Source organism: Pan troglodytes, chromosome 7, assembly GCF_028858775.2.
Source record: "Pan troglodytes isolate AG18354 chromosome 7, NHGRI_mPanTro3-v2.0_pri, whole genome shotgun sequence".
NCBI classification, from domain to species: Eukaryota; Metazoa; Chordata; class Mammalia; order Primates; family Hominidae; genus Pan; species Pan troglodytes.
In genome coordinates, this window is record NC_072405.2 from 26,020,101 (window position 1) to 26,042,106 (window position 22,006).

The 22,006-nt window shown below is 41.0% G+C and overlaps 1 protein-coding gene across 13 annotated transcripts in view; it reads right to left on the bottom strand.

Moving 5' to 3' along the window:
* MTUS1 (microtubule associated scaffold protein 1) overlaps positions 1–22,006 on the bottom strand; it is a 158,356-nt gene that overhangs the window by 73,776 nt on the left and 62,574 nt on the right. For 7 of the 13 annotated variants that reach the window (XM_054657222.2, XM_024345008.3, XM_024345009.3 and 4 more), the window contains one exon: positions 6,142–6,303. The exons of 5 other annotated variants lie outside the window; for them this stretch is intronic. In XM_054657222.2, coding sequence (XP_054513197.2) covers positions 6,142–6,303 — 162 coding nt within the window. Of the gene's footprint in view, positions 1–4,182; positions 5,657–6,141; positions 6,304–22,006 lie in introns of those variants that run through there. One more of the 13 variants, XM_024345014.3, reaches the window with a different exon arrangement.

Genomic DNA, 22,006 nt, shown 5'->3' on the forward strand with positions numbered 1-22,006 from the left:
AGTCTTACTTTTCTTGAAGCCGTATTTGATTATATTCAGCAACAAATAAGTCACTTATTCATATTTTAAAAAATTAAACTGAGTTCAATTTACAGACCTAATATGCAATTGTATGATTCTAAATTCATGCTTTTCTTTTCTAAAATTTAGGGACACAAAGGCCCACGGTTCACAAAGAGATCAGTAAAAAGATTTTCACTAAAGTAAAGGACAGGTTCTTCATGAGGCATGGTACTCCTGTGTCCCTTGCCTCTCTGTCACATGCAAAATAGGAGGTGGCGTGCTGGAAATCAGCTGTCTCACTGCCACTTTTCAGACTCAATACAACACTAGATCAACCCGGCACCACACCCATCATCAGCTTCATAACACGCAACATGAAGTCAGAATTCATATTGCAAGGATAAAATGTCTGCGTTTGACTCAGGTACAAACACACATGCATTTATATTTTATACATATTTACATGAAAGCTATATATACAAGATACATATTCATATACTCTATGATCAACGACTGTACCTGCTTTCTGCTTTACTAATGGCAGGCACAAACTGTACTGAGCTGAACATAATTTTATGACTAACAATATCTTTCTCTCAATTTCTACTTACTGTACTCTAGGCTGGCCCACTGCTTTACAGTAAACCCCAACTTGAAGGATGTATACCACCATGAGGCATAATGCTCTTCAAATATTTCCCCTGCCCTCTATTTCTGTTCCTAACATGGCAACTGACTGGGTATCCTGATGCTATCTAAATTTTCCCTCAGCCAGAGTCATTATATCCAAACAATAAAGTCCTCAGCGGCAACAGTTCCAATATAAGAGATGCATAATAGTTTCGAGCAATGGAACAGGATGTAAAATATCCTAGTTCTGGTGCTGACTTGACCACTGCCTAGCTATGCTGAATCACCTATCTATGAATAACAAGGGTCTGAATATCGGGTATGGGAATAGACAGTGCATTCGCCTTCACAACTCACTGTGGTATTCAGTCCCACTGAGGCTGGATGCATCCTCAGAATCATCCTAAAGACAGTGTTCTAGAGAGCCATGGACACTAAACACTGCTGGCTTGAAGAGACAATACATAAAATTTTCCATGTGGCCACCTACTTCTCAACCTGATCTAATATGTAGTTTAAAACTGCCCCTTTGTCATCTTTGGTCCCAACTGTCTCAATTATGCCAGAATAATAGATTCTCTGGAATCTTTATCTTCATTTCCCCATGGCCAAAGTGTGGTTCAAGTGAAATAAAGGAGCTGGTGAGTCTAAAAGGAAAAATTAAGGGATATTCTCAGAAAAGTCCAAGCAGAAGACATGATTTTCCTATTAGAAAAGGGCTTCTCAGGCTGGGCGCAGTGGCTCACAACTGTAATCACAGCACTTTGGGAGGCCAAGGTGGGCAGATCACTTGAGGCCAGGAGTTCGAGACCATCCTGGCCAACATTGCAAAACCCTGTCTCTACTGAAAATACAAATATTAGCTGGACGTGGTGGTAGGCACCTGTAATCCCAGCTACTCAGGAGGCTGAGGTGGGAGAACTGCTTGAACCCAGGAGGCGGAGGTTGCAGTGAGCCAAGATCGCGCCACTGCACTCCAGCCTGGGCGACAGAGTGAGACTCTGTCTCAAAAAAAGAAAAGGGCTTCTCATTGTTCCAGACTTTTATCTGCAAACTAACATTCATACTACACTCTAACACCTAGTGACAATTCGCTTTTATTACATTATGTATATACACACAGAGCCAACATTCTGTTCATTTCTTGAATTTTATGTGAATCTGTTTAACACTCCCCACTGTGCCAGATCATCTGCCCACCTGGCTTAAAATCAAAGTACTACTGAAATCTAAGCTTTTGAATTTCAAAAGCAATATCACTCAACTATATAATAACGAGAATGTCTCACAAATACCCTAGAAAAACGTGAACAGAGAAAGAACGAGAACAAAGTTAACAGTGGTCTGGATAATATTTCCTTTTTAAATAGTCCATTCAGAAGTGCGTAAGTACTAACATGTTTTGTGATGTAGAGCCTAATGAATCTACTGCCTGTTCCTCATCTTAGCCTCACCCTTGACAGACACCACGACTTGAACACAAAACTTTCCCTCTGAACCTGGAGGCACCCTGAGAAACCACTGACACCACCCTACAGGCGAATTCTTATCCACTAACCAGTGTTGGCCACTAACCAGTGCTGGCAGGTGAGACAATATTCACTTACCATTCCTGTTGTGAGAGAAGAAAAAAAAAAAAACCAAAAACAAAAACTAAGGGTAAATAAGACCCACCCTATTCTTTATCGGCTTAATCACTTGAACAACTCAAAACACCGTCCTGCCAAACAATGAGGACCTGTCTTATTGCAGTGAAAAGGGTCAGAAATGTTTGTTGCTGCAAGGACTTTGAAGATGACCCAGTCCTCCCTTGTCATTGATCAGAGGAGAGTATGGAGGCCGGAGGCTAAGAGAAGAGAAAGATAGTCCAACTTAACAGGAGTTATTAGGAAAACTACGGTGGGACCGGGCGTGGTGGCTCATGCCTGTAATCCCAGCACTCTGGGAGGCAGACGCAGGCATATCACTTGTGGTTAGGAGTTCGAGACCATCCTGGCCAACATGGTGAAACCCCATCTCTACTAAAAATACAAAAATTAGCCAGGCATGGTGGTGCATGCCTATAATCCCAGCTACTTGAGAGGTTCAGACAGGAGAATTGCTTGAACCCGGGAGGCAGAGGTTGCAGTGAGCTGAGATCACGCCACTGCACTCCAGCCTGGGCGACAAGAGCAAAACTCCATCTAAAAAAAACAAAAACAAAAAACGAAAAAAAAACTAAGGTGGGTCCAAGGTTAGTGCCCTTTTCTGCATGTTACACCCCTCTCAGCCAGGGCTGGCAGTGAAGGTGAAGGGAAAGAACACTCCATTTCTTTTATTCAGTCTCCTGTTCCTTCCATTTCCAGGAGAATGCAAATAGCTTTGGTCTGCACCTCTTACATTTCCCCTACCATCTGGCTCTCAAATATAAACATGGTTTTGTGGCCAAAGTGGAAGAGGAAGTAATGTCTATGGACCTTATTTTCCTGCTAACATGGCAAAATTATACACTCTCCCAAGACCCCCTTCTAAATTGCACAATAGTCCCCAAATCTTCAACTCTGTTCATGACATACAATATATCATGTCTTTTTATCCAGTTACTTTAATGATCTTAAAAACTGGATATTAGGTATCTGAGTGTGAAAGACCTTATAATCTTTAACCTCTATAAATGAGCACATTTGGTATAGAAACCATTGTGAAATGTTTTACACTAATATCCAAAAGGATCAAGATCGTAACTTTGAAATTTTCTACATTTAAAAGAACACACACAAAGAACCTGCTAAAATTCCCAAATAAGAACAATTTATTGCCTTACGTATTTTGATTTGGTCATTTAAAAAACTTAGTAACATTATTTCTATAGGATCCCAAAGTTCCGAGAACCCAGTGCTAATTTTACAACAGCACTGTGTTATATCAGAAGTTCTTAAATGATGCCACTAAAGATATCACATCACATAGAAACAAGCAGACAAAGCGAGAAACCGATATTCGTTAAAGGGATTCAAATACTTAAGCCAGTATAAATCAGAACACTGATCAAAAGAGAAAGTTAATTCTTAACATGACCACCCATTATCAGAAACAGGAAATTTTCAGCGCGAGATGATTTTTTCATGTTTTGAGGCAGTCTTTAAAACTATACATGTTTAATACTTTGAGTTACAACTTAGGAAAATAATCAAAGATGTGATGTTTCCATTTTAATTTTAGAAAAGTATTTTTCTACACTTGCACAACTACCAGCTACATACACACAAAAACTATTTAATAAGAAATTAAACCATCAAAAAGTCTTTGATAATAGGATAATTTCATGTGCCAGAACATTAACGATGCTGCTGAATTATATTAAGAGTGCAAAACACATAAAAGAGACAATAAAATTGGTCCTACACAGAAGCATTCACATCTTAAATATACATACAAAATGCCCCCAAATACTACCATTACCATAAATTACAAGTTACAAAAACAGAAGTCAAGAGATCCTAAATCAATTTATTGAATAAAAATTTAAGCATGCTTACAAAGAAAAGAAACCAGAAATCGTCGACCTACTTTTTTTCCCAGTAAACGTGGCTAACAAAGGAATTATACAAAGGCTGTACGATCCCACGACCAGCAGTGTCAATAAGGTAGCATCATAGTGCCTCTCTGAACCAGCCGGTGGGGTGAGTGTAGAATTGATAAAGATTTTTGAAGAAATATCAGTTTCTGTACAACTGCGAAATCCTCCTGGTACAGTCATTTAAAAGGATCAAAGCAAGCTTAAGCAGGAAAAACTGCAGCCATGTTCACTCTCATATCCCTCATGCTTGCTCTTAGTGAATTCGAATGGAGGGAAAAAAAAATGCGTAAGCTCCAAGGCACTACACAAAACAGATTAAACCAGCTAGCAAATCAAACTAAGAAAGAGACTCAATGATTTGAATGCTTAATCCGCAACAGGAACACATCGCCACTCGACAGGCTCTGTGGGTGTATGGTAGACCCCTTTGTTAAAAGACAAAAAGGAATGGACAAAAGCATTTTACAGCCTCCTTAGGAGCATCAGACACAGCACTGAAACGGTGGCCAAGTCAACATGGATGTCGATGGAAAACACAGGGCTATGGCACTACAGACTGTGTCTGCTTCAAGTGCCACAAATTCTGTTGCCACAACAGTTTTTCTAGAGCATGTTGGTGACTCTGTTTTGGCAGTTTGTCTTTAAAATTGCTTTGCAAGACAAAGAGAGCTTAAAATAATACACGTGTGAATTACCTTTCAAATTCAGAGTTCTCTCTTACATGCAAGCCTGATTTTGCGCCACACCTTCAAAATTCAAACAATAAAGCCGATAACAATCCTGTTTAATTTCAAGTCACATATCCCAGTATTTCTGAAGTGCCAGGGTATGCAGCTACTTACTCTCATATGAGTCCAGCTACTGCTGCTAGGTGACCCGTTGGAAATGTGCTCATTAATTCGGTCATTAATTCGGTCAATGCCTTCTCTACAAAAAATGCATTTTCAATTCCCTCACATAGCTGCTGTGTGATTTTAGACCAGTGACAACATCTCTGAGCCTCAATCACCTTATATATAAAAATCAGGCTAACAGCAGAAGTTACTTGAGAGAAAAAAATAAAAGCAAATATGGACATCCTAAAATACTGCTCCACACCCAGAGGAGCCTCATGAGCATTATTACACTTAGTCCCCAGCTCCTCACCCAAAACAAGAAACTGATCTGTCAAACCGGAGAGATCAGTTCGCCACTCCTCTCCACACCCTTGTGTCTGGTTTTATTGGTATTCTCATCATCCATGAAAATACCTTCTTTTTCTCCTCAACTATTTTTTAGAATAAGGGCCATTTCTTTTATATCCTGTGTTCCTCACTGCGCCTATCATGGTGTCTGTGCACAGCGGGCACTCCAAGATGGTTTAAATTTATGAATTATTTCGTGGGGAAGTATAAAAAAGGAAATGAGAAAATAAGAACCAAGTCCAAATACATCTTTGGAATGAAAGAGATATCTCAGTAAATTCACTCATTTATACACAGAAAATACAACTCACGTTAACTGAAAACTTTAACAAAATTCTCCTGAGTTTCAATTTTTTAGAATTAGGATTCAAGTTATATTAGTCCTATTACACAAAATCTAGCATCCAAAGATTCCACAGGAGATAGTCTTTTGCAAAGTAAATGAAACTGAAATAATCTTTTTTTCTGATTCCAGTTAGAGTCCAAATCCCCTGGGTTGCTACTCTTAAACCTCCAAAACACCATCACTTCAGATGATGCACTTTAGAATCCTTCATGCAAAAATATACTTTAACACATAATTATTTCAAGAGTGTTTTTCAAAGAATTTTTTTTCTGCCAAACTTTCAGAGCAACTCCAAGGAAGCAGTATGCCTATTTTTCCTGAAACCCCAGAAACAAAAATTCTAATTATTTGCAGAGCATTAGTTTTTCTTGTAATGACTGTTTCCACAACCCCCGAAGTGTGATATAAAGTCGACTTACAATTGTTGCTGTAAGTGCTCAGCTCACTGTGGGTGCTGGCTATTGAGGGGGTGCTTCCTGTCCTCCGCAGCGCAGGACTTTTCAAAGATGCTTTGGATTTAGGAAGTGGTCTAGGCAAATTCACCCATGACGACTGTGCAGTTTTCAAGGATGTAGGCTTTCCTTGGGGTTTAAAAAAAAAAAAAAAAGTTTCCACTGCTATTCATCCCGAAAGCTGGCACTTTTTAAGCCTGTAAACTCAAACTTCTGTACTAACAACAAAGTCAAAACACAAAATGAATGTTCACAATCATGTAACTTCAGATGAAAGATGAAAGCTTCACACAGACATGTTTATTTTTGATCATTTAGAGGCAAGAGAGCAGAAATGATGAGGCAATTAGGGTATGAGAAGTGTAGGAGTAACCCTGTCTCCTAAAGTAATTAACTCACACATGTTCTCTGAAGGAGATGATCAATCAGAGTAATCATGAGAAAGCAGCTTTTGGCAAAACTGAAATAAAAAAATAAACAAATTGATATGACCTCCCATACTGGTGACTAAAAAAAAAAAAAAAATTCATTAGCACAATAGGCTATCATACCAGAAATAAGTAAGAACCAAGTCCAAATACATCTTTGGAATGAAAGAGATATCTCAGTAAATTCACTCATTTATACACAGAAAATAGAACTCACGTTAACTGAAAACTTCAACAAAATTCTCCTGAGTGGAAAATTTTAAAATCACCCAAACAGGAAGAAAAATGCAATTTGATAAGAAAAAATTTCATTTGAAAAATGCCTAATGTTCTAACACCAGGTGGTGCTATACCATTAAGATTTTTTTTTAAATCTCACCTTTTCTTCTTTACTCCCCACGCAGTTTATTTGCCAAACTTAAATGATCTTCACTCAAACTTGTAACTCTTTCTTGCAGTAAAAATGTTTCCACTTATCAGTGAAATAAATATACATGCTATGTATCTTCTGGCATCTCTGAAACTACATTCTCCTGATGCTCACGAACCTGCTACCTAAATATAGGCATTTCCCAAGTCCAGTCTTTCGCTCATAACCCTCCTCACGCCCATTCTCTTGGAGAGTCTATTTTCTCTACTTTCCTCTAACCATTGTCCTATGCGGATGAATCCCATGTTCTCACCCGCAGCCCTATCTTCCTTCTGAATCTCAAGGCTACTCATGTTTTAAAGTACTTATTGAGTACTTTAAGTTTTCATCTTAGACTGACATGCTCCTGTTTATGCTAATTATAGCTCCATTGTTTTATTTTTTTTAAAATCTTGCTTTGTTGCCCAGGCTGGTCTCAAACTTCTGGCCTTAAGCAGTCCTCCCGCCTCAGCCTCCCAAACTGCTGGAATTACAGGTGTAAACCACCCCCCCCAGCCATATAGCCCTATTTTTTATTTTTTCCCAGCTTCAAACCATTGGAATCATCTTTTCTTCCCCAGATCCCCATATATTCTAGCACTGTCTCCCAATGCTACCAGTACCACCTAACTGAAGACTACCCAGAGTTGAAAAAGACCTTTGATGAAAATGACATTGTTGCGTATCACTAAGGATCCCTTAAGTGAGTCAAATAATGCTGCTGGAAAGTAATGCCCATTGCTTTGTTCTAGCGATTTTGCTCATAAAAACCTCATCCTAATGGAGAAAAAGATGCTGAAGCTCCTCAGGCCTGGCATTTGAAATTACCACATTAAGCTCCCCTCCTTCGGCTCCAGCCTCACTCTTGTATGGCTCTTCTACATCCATGTGTGCTCTGCTCCGATTAACCTCGCTTTCTCTCTGACACCAGGGCACACCATGTGCTATTCTATTAATATTCCAACAGGCACATCATTTCTTTTCAAAGAGCTCTTCTTCCACCCTTTGAATCCTTATTTAACCCTTTATATCATTGTCTAAACTGTATTGGACTCCTAAAATCCTGTGCTTCCATCCCTTCCAACTCCATCATGTTAATCTCCTGAATGTGAAAATTAAGGTCATGACCCAATCTAAAATTTGGGATTCTCCACCATCTACAGTATGCGGCCCAGCACAGCTTTGAGTGCTAACCCAATACAAATTCATAAATTTTCTTAGAACATTATGAGATTTTTTTGCAATTTCTTTGATTAGCTCATCAGCTATCATTAGCATATTTTATGTGTGGCCCAAGACAATCCTTCTTCTTCTTCTTCTTCTTCCAATGTGGCCCAGGGAAGCCAAAAGATTGCACACCCCAATCTATAGGATGGTGATCTTAGTTTCAATCCTTTTACTTAATATTTAATTTCACAGGCTTAAAAGGCAATGTACGGTTGATGCCTACCCACTTCTTCCCCCTCAGGCCATGCCTCTACCCCTTCATACACACACACCCCTTCGTGGTTTCTCTCCAGTCATTTTGCTCTATTCTTCTGCTTATGCCCATCCTTCCGACTGAATGGCCTCCTTTCTATCCCCTCCCCTATTTCTGTCCAGTGAATCCAAAGTCAGCTCAAGCTTCTCTTCTGAACCCTTGCTACTCATTTGCAGCTTCACCCTAGGCCTACTGAATCACCACCTGCAGTTTCACAAGATGCCCAGGTGATTAAAATGCACCTGGAGTTTCTGAAGCACTGTTGAGAATCAGGACCTCTCTGTGAGCTCATCCTGCCAGGACACCCTTCTCTGCATGCCATGGACTAAGCCTTGCTTTCTGCTCACACCATGTACTTGTTTCTATCACAGCATTTGCCTCCACATTCTTCTTGGACCACCTCTAAGGTTCCTGAGATCAGGAAGAGCACCTGATTCAATTCTGGTCCTCAGGAACTGGCAAAGGTCTAGCATGCAGTGAGACTTAATAAATGTTTCCTCAACAAATTCGTTTTTTTAAATGCCAAGAGTAAATGATGTATTTTGATAACGTGTTCTCCCATCATCTATACTGAAGCATTCAGTGCTTAACCCATTTTTACAAGCTTATTTGAATCTTCAGTCTATTAGAGACTTTTTTCTTTACATCCTTTACAATAATTAGCAACTGTTAGATAGCAAATACCCACTTTAAAAATTTATGGTTAGCCACCAGTTTTACTTGCTTTAGGAAGAACAGGAAAACAGATTTTTAGAATATAAACTTGCCAAATTGCCGCCCCTTCAGCAGAAACACTGATGAGTCATCATCAAAACTAATAAGCAAGGTTGGGCAAGTAATAGATCAAAATGACTGGGCCACAGCCACAGTGCAGCCAAGGCTTCCTACATTTTGGAAATCAGCTTATTCTTCAGAAATGCATGCCTCATAGCTTTGTTTCTAAACACAACTTAGGTTTGCAGACATTTCTGAGTGTGCCTGGGAATTACTACAGAAGACCTGTACCTTCACACAGCTGCACTAGAGGAAAGCTTACCCCTGCAACCAAATATCATTTCCCTGACCTCCCCTATCTCATTGTCACCCCCATCCAGACCCATCCCCTACACCTAATGGCAGCCAGTCCTCACCAAAGTCTTCCCAATTCCAACATGGCTCTTGACTAATGAGCAATGAGGATAACGAATGCCAATTTCACCACAAGATTAGTTTCTTTGATAGAGAGAATAATCCTAACAGTGTGTGACTATTACTATCCCAGTTAATACATGAGAAGACTACTTAGGTGGTTAAATGGCTTACTTGGGTCACATACCCGGCCAGTGACAGTAAGGCCTAGAATCCAAGTGTCTAACCACCGGCCCAGTGTTCCCTCGGCCAAGCCACAGAATAGAAACATCTCAGTTAAAGAAAGAAGTATGAGGCTTGGAGGCAGACAGAGTTCAGACTGGAGCTCTTACTGGACAGGAGCTCCTACAGCGGAATGGTGAAAACAGTGCGGATGCAACAAAGACATTTAACTATTTCACCAACAGTCCCGACGTTTAGCTTAACAGTAAAGTTGGCAATATTAAAATATAGCAACATTAGGTTAATTGAGAGACTGCAAGTAACACAGGCACTAAATTCTTAAACAGTGAAATCAATACAGGACTTCTCTGAGTTACAGTTCCGAAAAGGTGACATTTACCAGTTCATATCGTATTGTGTAACTTATCCCAGATGAGAAAGATAAAGATTTAAGATCTACTTGCAGGATATTATTGACCTCAGTGGTTTATTTTAAGCTTGTGCACTTAGCATAGACTTATGTATAGACAACAGATTTGTTTTTATTCTGTAATTATAACCATCTTTTATGTAGGGGAAATCTGGAAGGAATAACACCTCCACTTTGCCTTAGATAGTAACACAGTCTATTGGATTTGAAGCAAACATTCACTAGTCAACCAATTTACTAAAATACTCACCTCAGAAAACCTGAGTAAGTATACTATATTTAACAACAATAAAAATCAGTAAAAGACGCCTAGCAAAACTAAAATTTCAATGGAAAGATTAAGTGAACAACAGGATAGTGTTAATATTAATATTATCCTATTCTGTAAAACAAAATGGTAGAATGGCGCTTGCCAGGGGCTGGTGGGGAAGGGAAATGGGTAGTTGTTCAACGGGTAGAAAGTTCCAGTTATGCAAGATGAATATGTCCTACAGATGTGCTGCACAACTTGTGTTGTAGGAAGCTGGGATTACACCCACACAACACCACACCCGGCTGATTTTTTTGTATTTTTAGTAGAGATGGGGTTTCTTCAGGCTGGTCTCAAACTCCTGACCTTAAGTGAGCCACTTGCCGTGGCCTCCCAAAGTGCTGGGATTGCAGGTGTGAGCCACCGTGCCTGGCCAAAACAGATCATCTTAATAAAAATCTGGACAATAGATTCACATGAAGGTGTGTCTTACACAAGTATTTATGTGCTTACCTAGTAAGGCAAGTGCAAGTAATCACAAAGTTCAAACATATACAGAGCCAGAACCACCTGACATCCTGCCACAGAATTAGATGTTCTCAGAAAAAACTGTAAACTAGAGAAAACATCATGTCTCACCATAAGGTATGTTGTTCTGTAGTTTATACAGCTTAGTAGGAACACAGGTGGGAAGAAGAAAATAAGGCTGGAGAGGTAGGTAGTTTACAGTTGGGTGAGACATGGCATTGAATGCCAGACTCAGAATTTTAGACCTTAAATGTTAGGGATGGATATGGTGGGAAGATGTGGGTTGGGGGGGTCGGGGAGGGTGAGGCTTTTTTAGCATTTACATCAGAACTTGATTGTGTGGTAGCAGTGTGCAGAACTGACTGAAGACTGAAATCAGGGGAAAAGATAGGAAGCTAGTGTACCAGCACCTGCCAGGGTTAGAGAAGTGAGAATTTTAACTAAAAAATGAAAAGATTATTGAGGTCCATTTGAAATATATCAGTATGGCACACAAGTGGCAAGGCCACTAACTACTAAGGTCAGAAAGAGAAAATGCCAAACTAACAGACACAGTTAAAATACGAGACATGAGAATATGTATTTTTTTTCCAGTTAATTCAGAGAATATGTCTGTAGCTATAATTATAACTTGGGTTCCTTAAATACAACTCAAGTACTTAGAGACAGTTACCTTTAGAGTAATTACCTACGGTAACTAGGAATTATTATAAAATCAGGGGAAACCTAAAAGTGACAAAGAAGTTAACAATAAGTTATAAGAGAAATAAATTATACATACTCAAAACCGTGGCTGCAGGTCCACTTCCAATTAAGCTTAAGGGACCAAATTCTCTCACCAACACTAAATATACATGTTTAAGAACTTAGCTTCAATGGTAGAGTATCACTGTATAAATATTAAATAAACCTGATGGGCTTCTTACCAAATAAGTATTATACAAAATCCATATATTTCCTACGTGCCAAGAAAAAAACAGAAAAAGAAATCCCTTACTTTGGTAACGAAAAGGAATTGCACACATAGACACACACATATGCACTGTTTCTGTGAATAAATTTATCAAAAAAGTGCTATTCTATTGTGAAAATTATAAAAATGAGAAAAATAAAAGTTCTGAACAAGTGTACACATGTGAATTCTTCCATGAATTGATATCTTATTAAATGCTATTGCAATCTGAACCTACATGTGATTGCTTTTAAATGCGGGAATTGAATTTTTAAAACATGTTAAAGTAATCTAGAATAATTAAGAATAGCCAAAAAAAAATTTAGAACAGAAAAACATTAAGACTACAATTCAACAACGAAAATACCAAAAAACCCAATTTAAAAACTGGACAAAGGACTCGAATAGACATTTCTCCTAAGAAGACAACAAATAGCCCACAGGCACATGCAAAGATGCTCAACATCACTAGTCACTAGGGCAATGCAAATCACAATCGCCGTGACATACCACTTTGTACCTAATGGGATGCTATCATCAAAAAAAAAAAAAAAAAAAAGCAAAAACAAAAAATTAACAAGTGTTGGCAAGGACACGGAGAAACTGGAACCCTTGTGCAAGGCTAGCGGGGATGTAACATGGTGTAGCCACTGTGGAAATGGTATGGTGGTTCCTCCAAAAATTAAACCTGAAGTTACCATATAACCCAACAACTGCATGTCTAGGTACAGATCCAAAAGATGTGAAAGCAGGCCCGGGGGTGGTGGCTCGTGCCTGTAATCCCAGCACTTTGGGAGGCCGAGGCAGGGGATCACCGGAGGCCAGGCCAGGAGTTTGAGACCAGTCTGGCGAATATGGTGAAACCCCATCTCTACTAAAAATACAAAAAACATTATCTGGGCATGGTGGCGGGCACCTGTAATTCCAGCTACTTGGGAGGGTGAGGCAGGAGAATCACTTGAGCCTGGAAGGTGGAGGTTACAGGGAGCTGAGATCGTGCCACTGTACTCTGGCCTGGGCGAAAGAGCAAGACTCTGTCTTTAAAAAAAAAAAAAAAAAAAAGTGAAAGACTCGAGCAGGTATCTGTACAACCATCTTCACAGCAGCATTATTCACAATAGCCAAAATGTGGAAGCAACCCAACTGTTCACAGGCAGATGAACAAATAAACAAAAGGTGGTACAGATATACCACAGAATACTATTCTGCCTTAAAAAGGAAGTTGACACATGCTACAACATGGATGAACCTTGAGGACATGGTGCTAAGTGAAATAAGCCAGTTACCAATAATGTATGATTCTCCTTCCTGATTACTAGAATAGTCAAACGCATATAGACAGAACATAGAGTGATGAGTGCCAGGGGCTGAAAGAAACGGAGAACTGGGGGTTAGTAAAATGGATACAGGATTTCAGGGGGGAAAACAAAGTTCTGGAGATGGATACGGAGGATGGCTGCAAAAATGTGAATGTACTTAATGCCACAGAGCTGTACATTTAAAAAATTGTTAAAATGGCACATTCTGTGAATTATATATTTTGCCACAATTTTTTAAGTTAAAAAAAAAAACAAGGAACTTGTGCAACTAGTTGGAGTAAGATATTATAAAATAATAAAAGTCTTACTGGAATAAAACCGTACTGACAGATTAATACGGTGGTATATACATCTCAGAAACATAAAAATTCAGGATAGGATAGGATAAGGGAGGTATCTTAAATCAGCAAAAACATACTTATTTGTGGTATTAAGATATTTGAATTGCCAAATTAAAATTTGAGAAGCAGAACGGTACAGTAGTTACAAGTTGACAATCTCGAGGTAGATCGTCTAGGTTCAAACCCGGCGCCACCTCACACTGCCTAGTGAGCAGGTTCCTCACCGTTCTGCACTTCTGTTTTCTCATATGTGAGAATGGGGGTGATACGAGTACTCCTTACCTCATAGGTTCTTGTGAGAATTAAATGAATTTATAATTTTAAAATGCTTAGAACAGCATCTGGCACAAAGTACCATACAAATATTAGCTGTCAGCGCTCACCATCCACCAAAATAAATTAAATTGGATTACAAAGCAAAGGGCTTAAGATGAAACCATAAAAAACAATAATTAAACATAGGTCAGTCTTCTTGAGTAGGGACCGTCTTATTATGCATAAAAACACAGGAAAAGTTAAAGGAAACAATATATTTGACAACATAAAAGTGAAAAAAAATTAAGAAATCACCATATGCAAAATAAAAAGACATAAAAACAACAGGCAAAGGAAACGAACAGCAGCAGATCAAAAAAAATCCTATGCCCCCAAATATAAGTGAGCGAAAGCTCTTGATGAAACAATGAATACAAAGAGTTGATAACTTTTATTTTTTTTTTTTAATTTAACCTCACTGTGTCTAACACCTTTCCTGGCGAGCCAACTGTCATTCCTAATCCCCATCTCCATTGCTTAACCCCATAGAAAAGTTAAGTTTAAAAGGTCAAATACTTGCTTCTCAACCTTTCATGCCAGTAGGGGCAAGAGCCAGATCTGGTCTATACCAATCAGACATAAGGACAAGAGGGCAAAGGGGGAGCTGCTGCATGGGTGTCCCCCTGAAAAACGAGAGGAGGAGGTCCCTGCCCTGAGATGCCGTCCTTTGCTTCCAGCCTTTGAACGCAGCCACAGGAAGTGGTGGCATGCACATGGAACTCCTAGCAGCCATATTTTAACTGAAAAGCCAATGACAAAGCCACATGCTGATGTGAGATGAGCGGAGAGGCAGAAAGAGGACATTTCTGAATCGTCAAACCTGGAACAGCCTGCCTCTAGCCCTCCCGAGGAATAAACACACACAGCCTCTGGTTTACGTCCACTGGTTGGGTTTTCTGTCGCCTGCTGTAAATTGTGTTCTTAACTGCGCCATTCTCCTGCCAGCAGTATTGGATGCAGTTAGTTCCTCCTTTCTCCTTGAAAGGCTTTCCTTACTTGGCTTCAGGGATGCCCCTACCTTCCTGGCTGTTCCTTCTTGACTTTGGAGAGTCCAGGGAGCACCCCAGAGCTATCCTTGACCTGTGCTCTCTACACTTACTGCCGTGGGGATCTCATCCAGTCTGGTGGCTTTAAATATCCTCTATATGGTGCTGAATCCTAAATTTATATCCGTAGACCAGATTTCTCCCATGCACTTCAAACTTGCATATCCAGTTTTCTACTCCACATGGCCTCTTATCAATCATTTCTATGTAACTGAGTTTCAGATCTCCCCTTCCCAACATCTGTGTTTCCACCATCCATTCCCATCTCGGGTAAAGGCTGCACCATTCTTCCATTGCTCACACCAATGTGGTCATGGTCATCTGTGACTCCTCCCTTTGCTCTCACCCCCAATCCAATCTAAGCAAACCTCATGGGCTTTACCTTCAAGCACATACCTAGAATCTGACCAGGCCCCACTGCCACAACCTAGGTCCCAGAAACCATAACCTCCTGCTGCCATCACAGCGCCCCCTCCAAGCTGATCTCCCTGTTCCTACTTCACCCATATCTAATCTACTCCCAACACAACTATCAGAGTGATCCCGTTAACATTTAAGTCACTCCAGTTCAAAGTCCAAGTCCTAATTATGATTTTCAAGACTATACATGATCCATGCTGGGCACGGTGCCTCATGCCCGTAATCCCAGCACTTTGGAAGGCCGAGGTGGGTGGATCACCTGAGGTTAGGAGCACAAGACCAGCCTGAACAACATGGTGAAACCCTGTCTCTACTAAGAATACAAAAACTAGCTGGGCATGGTGGCAGGCACCTACAATCTCAGCTACTCGGGAGGCTGAGGCAAGAGAATCGCTTAAACCAGGGAGGTGGAGGTTGCAGTGAGCCGAGATCGTGCCATTGCACTCCAGCCTGGGCGACACAGCAAGACTGTGTCTCAAAAAAACTAAAAAAAAAAAACAGCAGACACTGTCTCCATTGTATAAACATATGTGCATGAGAATATGCAAAAAGAAAAGGTACCAAATAGTCATAAATTTTTAAGTTAAAAGCTATTTGGTGGTGGTAAGATGACAAGTGTTTATTTTCTCACTTTTAATTTAAAATGCTGTACCTTTAAGCATTTTGAAGTGTAAACTTGATAAACTATCCAATTTGCCTGGTTAAATTCAAGATACAAGAGGTAAAGAATAAAACAGGGCCCCGCATCCCTTTCTTGACATTGACAAGAGGCTCTAGGTCAGCCTCTTCTTTGTTGACTGCCAGAAAGCCAATCCGTTGTGTCCTAATCCCCTGCTGGCCCTCCTCTGTATTTTCACGCCATCATTACTGACTTTGACCTCAATCTCTACATTCTATATTCTGAGCCATAACTCCTCTTCTCATTCTACTTTCTAGTACCTCAGTCAAGTCCTGAAAAATAGCTCAATATATGTGCATCCTCCTTACTTCTCAGATCTCAGGGGGCAAAAGTTAAACAGCACAAAGCATCAACATTAAACCAAGCCTGGCCCCTACCTATTTAAGAGTGTAACTCTATTACATTATATAATCTCCTATATTACAGAAAGAAAAAAATTAAGCGACCTTTGGTATTTGTAATTACACCCTCTTCCAAAATCCTATAGTTCTTTTTATGAAATTGTAGTATTATAAGAACAAATGTGATGAAACAACAACTTGTCACCTCTTCTATTTGGCAGTTAATACCAAGAAGGCAAAAACTACGTCTTACTCATCCCACAATCCCTCAGTGTCTGGTACATGACTTACCTAGCATACACGCTCTATCTGTTAAGTAAATACGTTGCAGAACACAGAGTATTTCAGTAACACTCTAGATTTATATGTTGCAAATGTGATTTTACTATTCCACCTTCTTGAGTTCATCAAGGCAATAGGACTCTGTATAACTATCTTCATTTGCTTAAATTCAAGGGTAAGCTCCCCAGACAAAGGCACAGCAACACAGGTGAGTCATAACAAAAACACGGCAAGTCTTAAGAGTGCAGTAATTTGACAAAGGAGCAAAAAGTCCCACAAAGCGAAGTTCTCACGATGACTCGAACTGCACAGAAGCGCAGCATTCTCGGTGATGCTGTCAGTACCTGCCTCTGCAAGTATGTTCACAAGATGTCTGTGGCTTCAGGTGGGGATTAAACAAAAATAACCGCCTTAGTCACAGGCCTGGAACATGTGTCCCACAACTACAGGAACATTTAAATTCAGAGGGGAATAAACCAAAGACTTAGAGGTGTTGCTTCATTTTCCCAGCTACCATACAAAGGAGATAAACAAGGGTCTTCACATGTTCACCAGCAAATTTATTTACCTTCTGACACCTATGCTAATAATGCCGGATAAGAACAAAAGAAGGTGCACAGTGAGCCTCCTGGCTCATTAGGAGTCAAGGTTTATGAGCAGAGCTCCACTGAGCAATGAGGTGGTGAGATCACTGAGACCTCAAAACTTCACACCAACTTTTTTTTTTTTCTTTTCTTTTCAGAGGGTCTCGCTCTGTCACCCTGGCAGGAGCACAGTGGTGCAATCATAGCTCACTGTAGACTCAAATTTGGGCTCAAGAGATCCTCCTGTCTCAGCCTCCCGAGTAGCTAGTAGCTGAGACCATAGGCGGGAGCCACCGGGCCTGTCTTATATCTTTATGTCAGCTCTTTTCTGATGGTTTCCTTAGTCTCTACATATTTTTACTCTTAAACCTCAGGCAAGCACATACCCCTCTGAGGTGCTTCCCAGTCTGTAGCCTCCTCCAATTTCACATGCCCCGAATTAAACTCACTATTCTCCTCCAGAAAACTTCTTGCTACTCTATTCCACATTTCACTTCATGGCCCACCACCTATCCAGCCTCCAAAGGCGGCGGCTGGGGAGACACTTAGGACTGTTCACACCAACAGAAGTGGCCAGACACTCTGTCTCCAAATTATTTTAAACATGTATTCTACTATCCATTCCCAAAAAATATGTAGCACTCGTGCAAGTTTGTGTCTACATTATTAGAACTAATCAGCCTCTACCTCCCTCGAGGCAGAGGCTCATCTCTCATTGACCCCGGGACACGTCTGCTCCAGGCATGCTGACTCTGGCCTTGACGTTCCCCAAGCACATGGTATCCTTTGACAACGCCACATCTGCACCCTCAGCAACCCCAGCAGCCTCCTCTGCTGGCAAGCTCCTGCAGGTGCATTCCAAACAGTTCAAATGTCACCGCCTCTCCTGCAGTTCTCCCTCACAACAAGTTAGTGTTGCTCCTTTACTGTGGATACACAGTGGTTCGCACAGGTCTCCATTCAAATCAAGCCAAGCAATGTTTTTAAACACCTGTTGTGCAACCAGTACACTGTGCTGGGCACTGGAAAATATGAAAATAACTAAGAGCTGAACTCTATCCTTATGGATTTCACCGTCTAGAAGGAGACAGACATGTACGGAAATAATGAGCATACAGCACTATAAATGCAAAGCAGCAGAGAGGCCAGGACAGCTGAGCTGGAATCTGAAGAGCCAAGAGTTTTCATTGGAACGATTTGCTTAGACATCCCCTTATCCCCTCACCCTCCAACCAGTAAGCTCCTTAAGAGGGCATATTTGCTTAATCCTGTTTGTAGTCTCAGAATCTAGTACACTGCCCAACACAGAGCGGGGACTCTAAGCACTTCTTGAATGAATGGGTGAGCCTGCACTGTGACATATTAAGCCTACTCATGAGTCATTCCACAAAGCAATCTTCTCCATAATAACTGCCAAGTAAGAATTGTGTGAAACGCCTGGAAAAGATCAAGCATTTACAAGTGATGATGTCCGTGAGGATGAAAAGAGGACATGTGCCTTGCAGGCACCTGCATGGCCCTGCTTGGTAGGTCCTGACCTCCTCCGCCCATCCATGTCCTCCAGCCCCCACCACACACAGTGGGTGGTTCACTGTTCCTCACGCACCCTACACCCTGCCTCACCTCGGGGTCTCTGCACGGCTGGTCCCTGTGCCTGGAAAGTCCTCCCGCCTGACACCCAAATGACTCCCTCCTCCCTTCCTTTCAGGTGTTTGCCCAAATGTCGCCCTCTCAGTGAGGCCTTTCTTGACCACCCGTTTAAAAATCTAATCTCCTTCACTGCTTTATTTTTTTTTATTTTTTGCTTGTTTTTTTTGAGATAGGGTCTTGCTCTGTCACCCAGGCTGGAGTGCAGTGGTGCGACCTCAGCTAGCTGCAACCTCCACCTCCCAGGTTCAAGAGATTCTCCTGCCTCAGCCTCCCAAGTAGCTGAGACTACAGGCACCGGCCACCAAACCCAGCTAATTTTTGTATGTTTAGTAGAGATGGGGTTTCACCATCTTGGCCAGGCTGGTCTCGAACTTCTGACCTCAAGTGATCCATCTGCCTTGGCCACCCAAAGTGCTGGGATTATAGGCGTGAGCCACCATGCTTGGCCCTTTCTCTTTATTTCTGGATTCATCATCATGAATCCAAAAATGTATTTATTTTCTTAATCCCCTTATTAGAATTTAAGCTCCCTAATGGAAGGAACGGGTCTCTTCTGTGCACTTCATTCCAGCACTTAGAAGAGTTCTTAGCACAAGCCAGCCTTCCCCACATTCTCTGTCACACACATGTGGTTTAATGAAGAATTCACATATGTCCATGAAACAAGACAGGAGTGTGTCAAGACTTCTGCATGCACGTAAAGGACCAGGGTTAAGAGCACAGACTGTGGGGCCAGAACACCCGGCCCATTTCCCGTCTCCACCAGTTACCCCACTGTGTAACTTTGGACACGTTACTGAAGCTTTCAGACCCTCAAATTCCTCATCTGTAGAATGGCGATAATCACAGGATCCCTACTAGGAGTTGTGAGAATTAAATGAGATTATGCATTTAAAAGAGGGCTTAGCACCGTGCTTGGCACACACACGCACTCAAAACATGTTAGCGACTAATACTATTTTTATGAAAAGAGATCCTGATACACACTTTAAGGAAAGTGATTTAATTACATAAAAATATAGAAACATCTATTAGTGACACACTGAAATCAAATTTTATTCACATTTTAGAGACAAGGTCTTGCTCTGTCACCTAGCCTGAAGTGCAGTGGTACAATTATAGCTCACTGAACCCTCAACCACTTGGGTTCAGTGATCCTCCCACCTCAGCCTCCTGAGTAGCAAGGACCACAAGTGTGTGCCACTTGCCCAGCTATTTTTTTAATTTTTTGTAAAGACAGGGTCTCACTCTGTTGCCCAGGCTGGTCTCAATCTCTTGGGCTCAAGCAATCCTCCCACTTCATCCTTCCTAATTCCTGGGATCACAGATGTGAGCCACCATGTCCGGCCTCAAGTTGGCTTTTAGAATAACTTATTGGGTAATAACCTCTGATGTTTAGTAATTACTTTATTCAAGTATGTGAAAAATCTCTCATAATTTTGCTTACTATCTCCCTCAAATTCTCACCTAGAAAAGTTTAAAAGGATATAAAAGTAATTTGAAGAAGATTTTAAATTACCTTTAACACGAAATGAATGAAAAAATAATCAGTTTACATAAACCACGAAGGAAATAGCAAGAAAGAAGAGAAACCTGCGATGATAGGCAAGTCACTGCAAGTTTCGGACGGACTACTGTCTTGAAAGGAATTTACTTTATTAACCCACAATAAACTCAACTGAAATAAAGAGTTGCCCTTTTGAAATGTGGTTTCTCTTTCTCTAGAAGAAAACCAAAAACCATCTATTTCAGGAGGCCTTTCTTCACCGACCCACCCCTGGACATTCTTCTCATGGGGCCTTTTCCCCACCCATCACCATTCTTTGTGCCGCTTTGTGTTTGCTGCATAAACACGCACTCTCCCTCCTCAGCTCACAGGAGTCACGGGGCAGGGAGAGCGTTCTGCGCTACTTCTGTAATCCTACCTGGCTCAGGATGGCCTCTGAAATGGCAACTCATGTGTGTAGAGAAGAACACAGATATTTATCATCTAAAACCTGGGAAAAGCTGGTATTGCCTCCAAAAGAGAGTGAAGGCGGGTCTCTCTAAAGATGTCTGAGTTGATCATGCAGGATTTACTCAGCAGTTATTCAGCAGAATTAATTTTATTTATTATTACTGTATTTATTGTTTTAAGTTCCGGGGTACATGTGCAGGCTGTGCAGGTTTGTTACATAGGTAAACGTGGGCCATGGTGGTTGACTTCACCTACCAAACCATCACCTAGGTATTAAGCCCGGCATGCATTAGCTATTTTTCCTGAAGCAGCATTAATTTTCAATAGCCACATAAAATCATTCACATCAGAGTTAACATCAAGCTTTAAACCAAGGCCTGAAAAGTGCCACAGTTTCTAAACCATTCAGCTGGGCAACAAGAATTTTAATTTTTAAAAAAATTAAACGTTAGCCTGGTGTGGTGGTTCATGCCTGTCATCTCGGTACTGTGGGAGGCCTAGGTGGGAGGATCACTTAAGCCCAGGAGTTCAAGACCAGCCTGGGCAACAAAGTGAGACCCCCCATCTCTACAAAAATATATAAAAATCAGCTGGGCATGCTGACACACATCTGTGATACCAGGTACATGGGAGGCTGAGACAGGAGGATTTCTTGAGTCCAGGAATTCAAGGCTGCAGTGATCTATGGTGGAGTCAGTGCACTCCGGCCTGGACGACAGAGTGAAAATGTCTCAAAAAACAAACAGAAAACAACAACAAAAAAACAAATAAGACTTTATTATTAAAAATAAAACTCAGGCCAGGCGCGGTGGCTCACTCCTGTAATCCCAGCACTTTGGGAGGCCGAGGCGGGTGGATCACCTGAGGTCGGGAGTTCGAGACCAGCCTGACCAACATGGAGAAACCCTATCTCTATTAAAAATGCAAAATTAGCCAGGTGTGGTGGTTCATGCCTGTAATCCCAGCTACTCGGGAGGCTGAGGCAGGAGAATTGCTTGAACCAGGGAAGGGGAGGTTGTGGTGAGCCACGATTGCGTCAATTGCACTCCAGCCTGGGCAACAAGAGTGAAACTCCATCTCATAAATAAATAAATAAATAAATAAATCAAACAAACAAAACTCATGGCCATA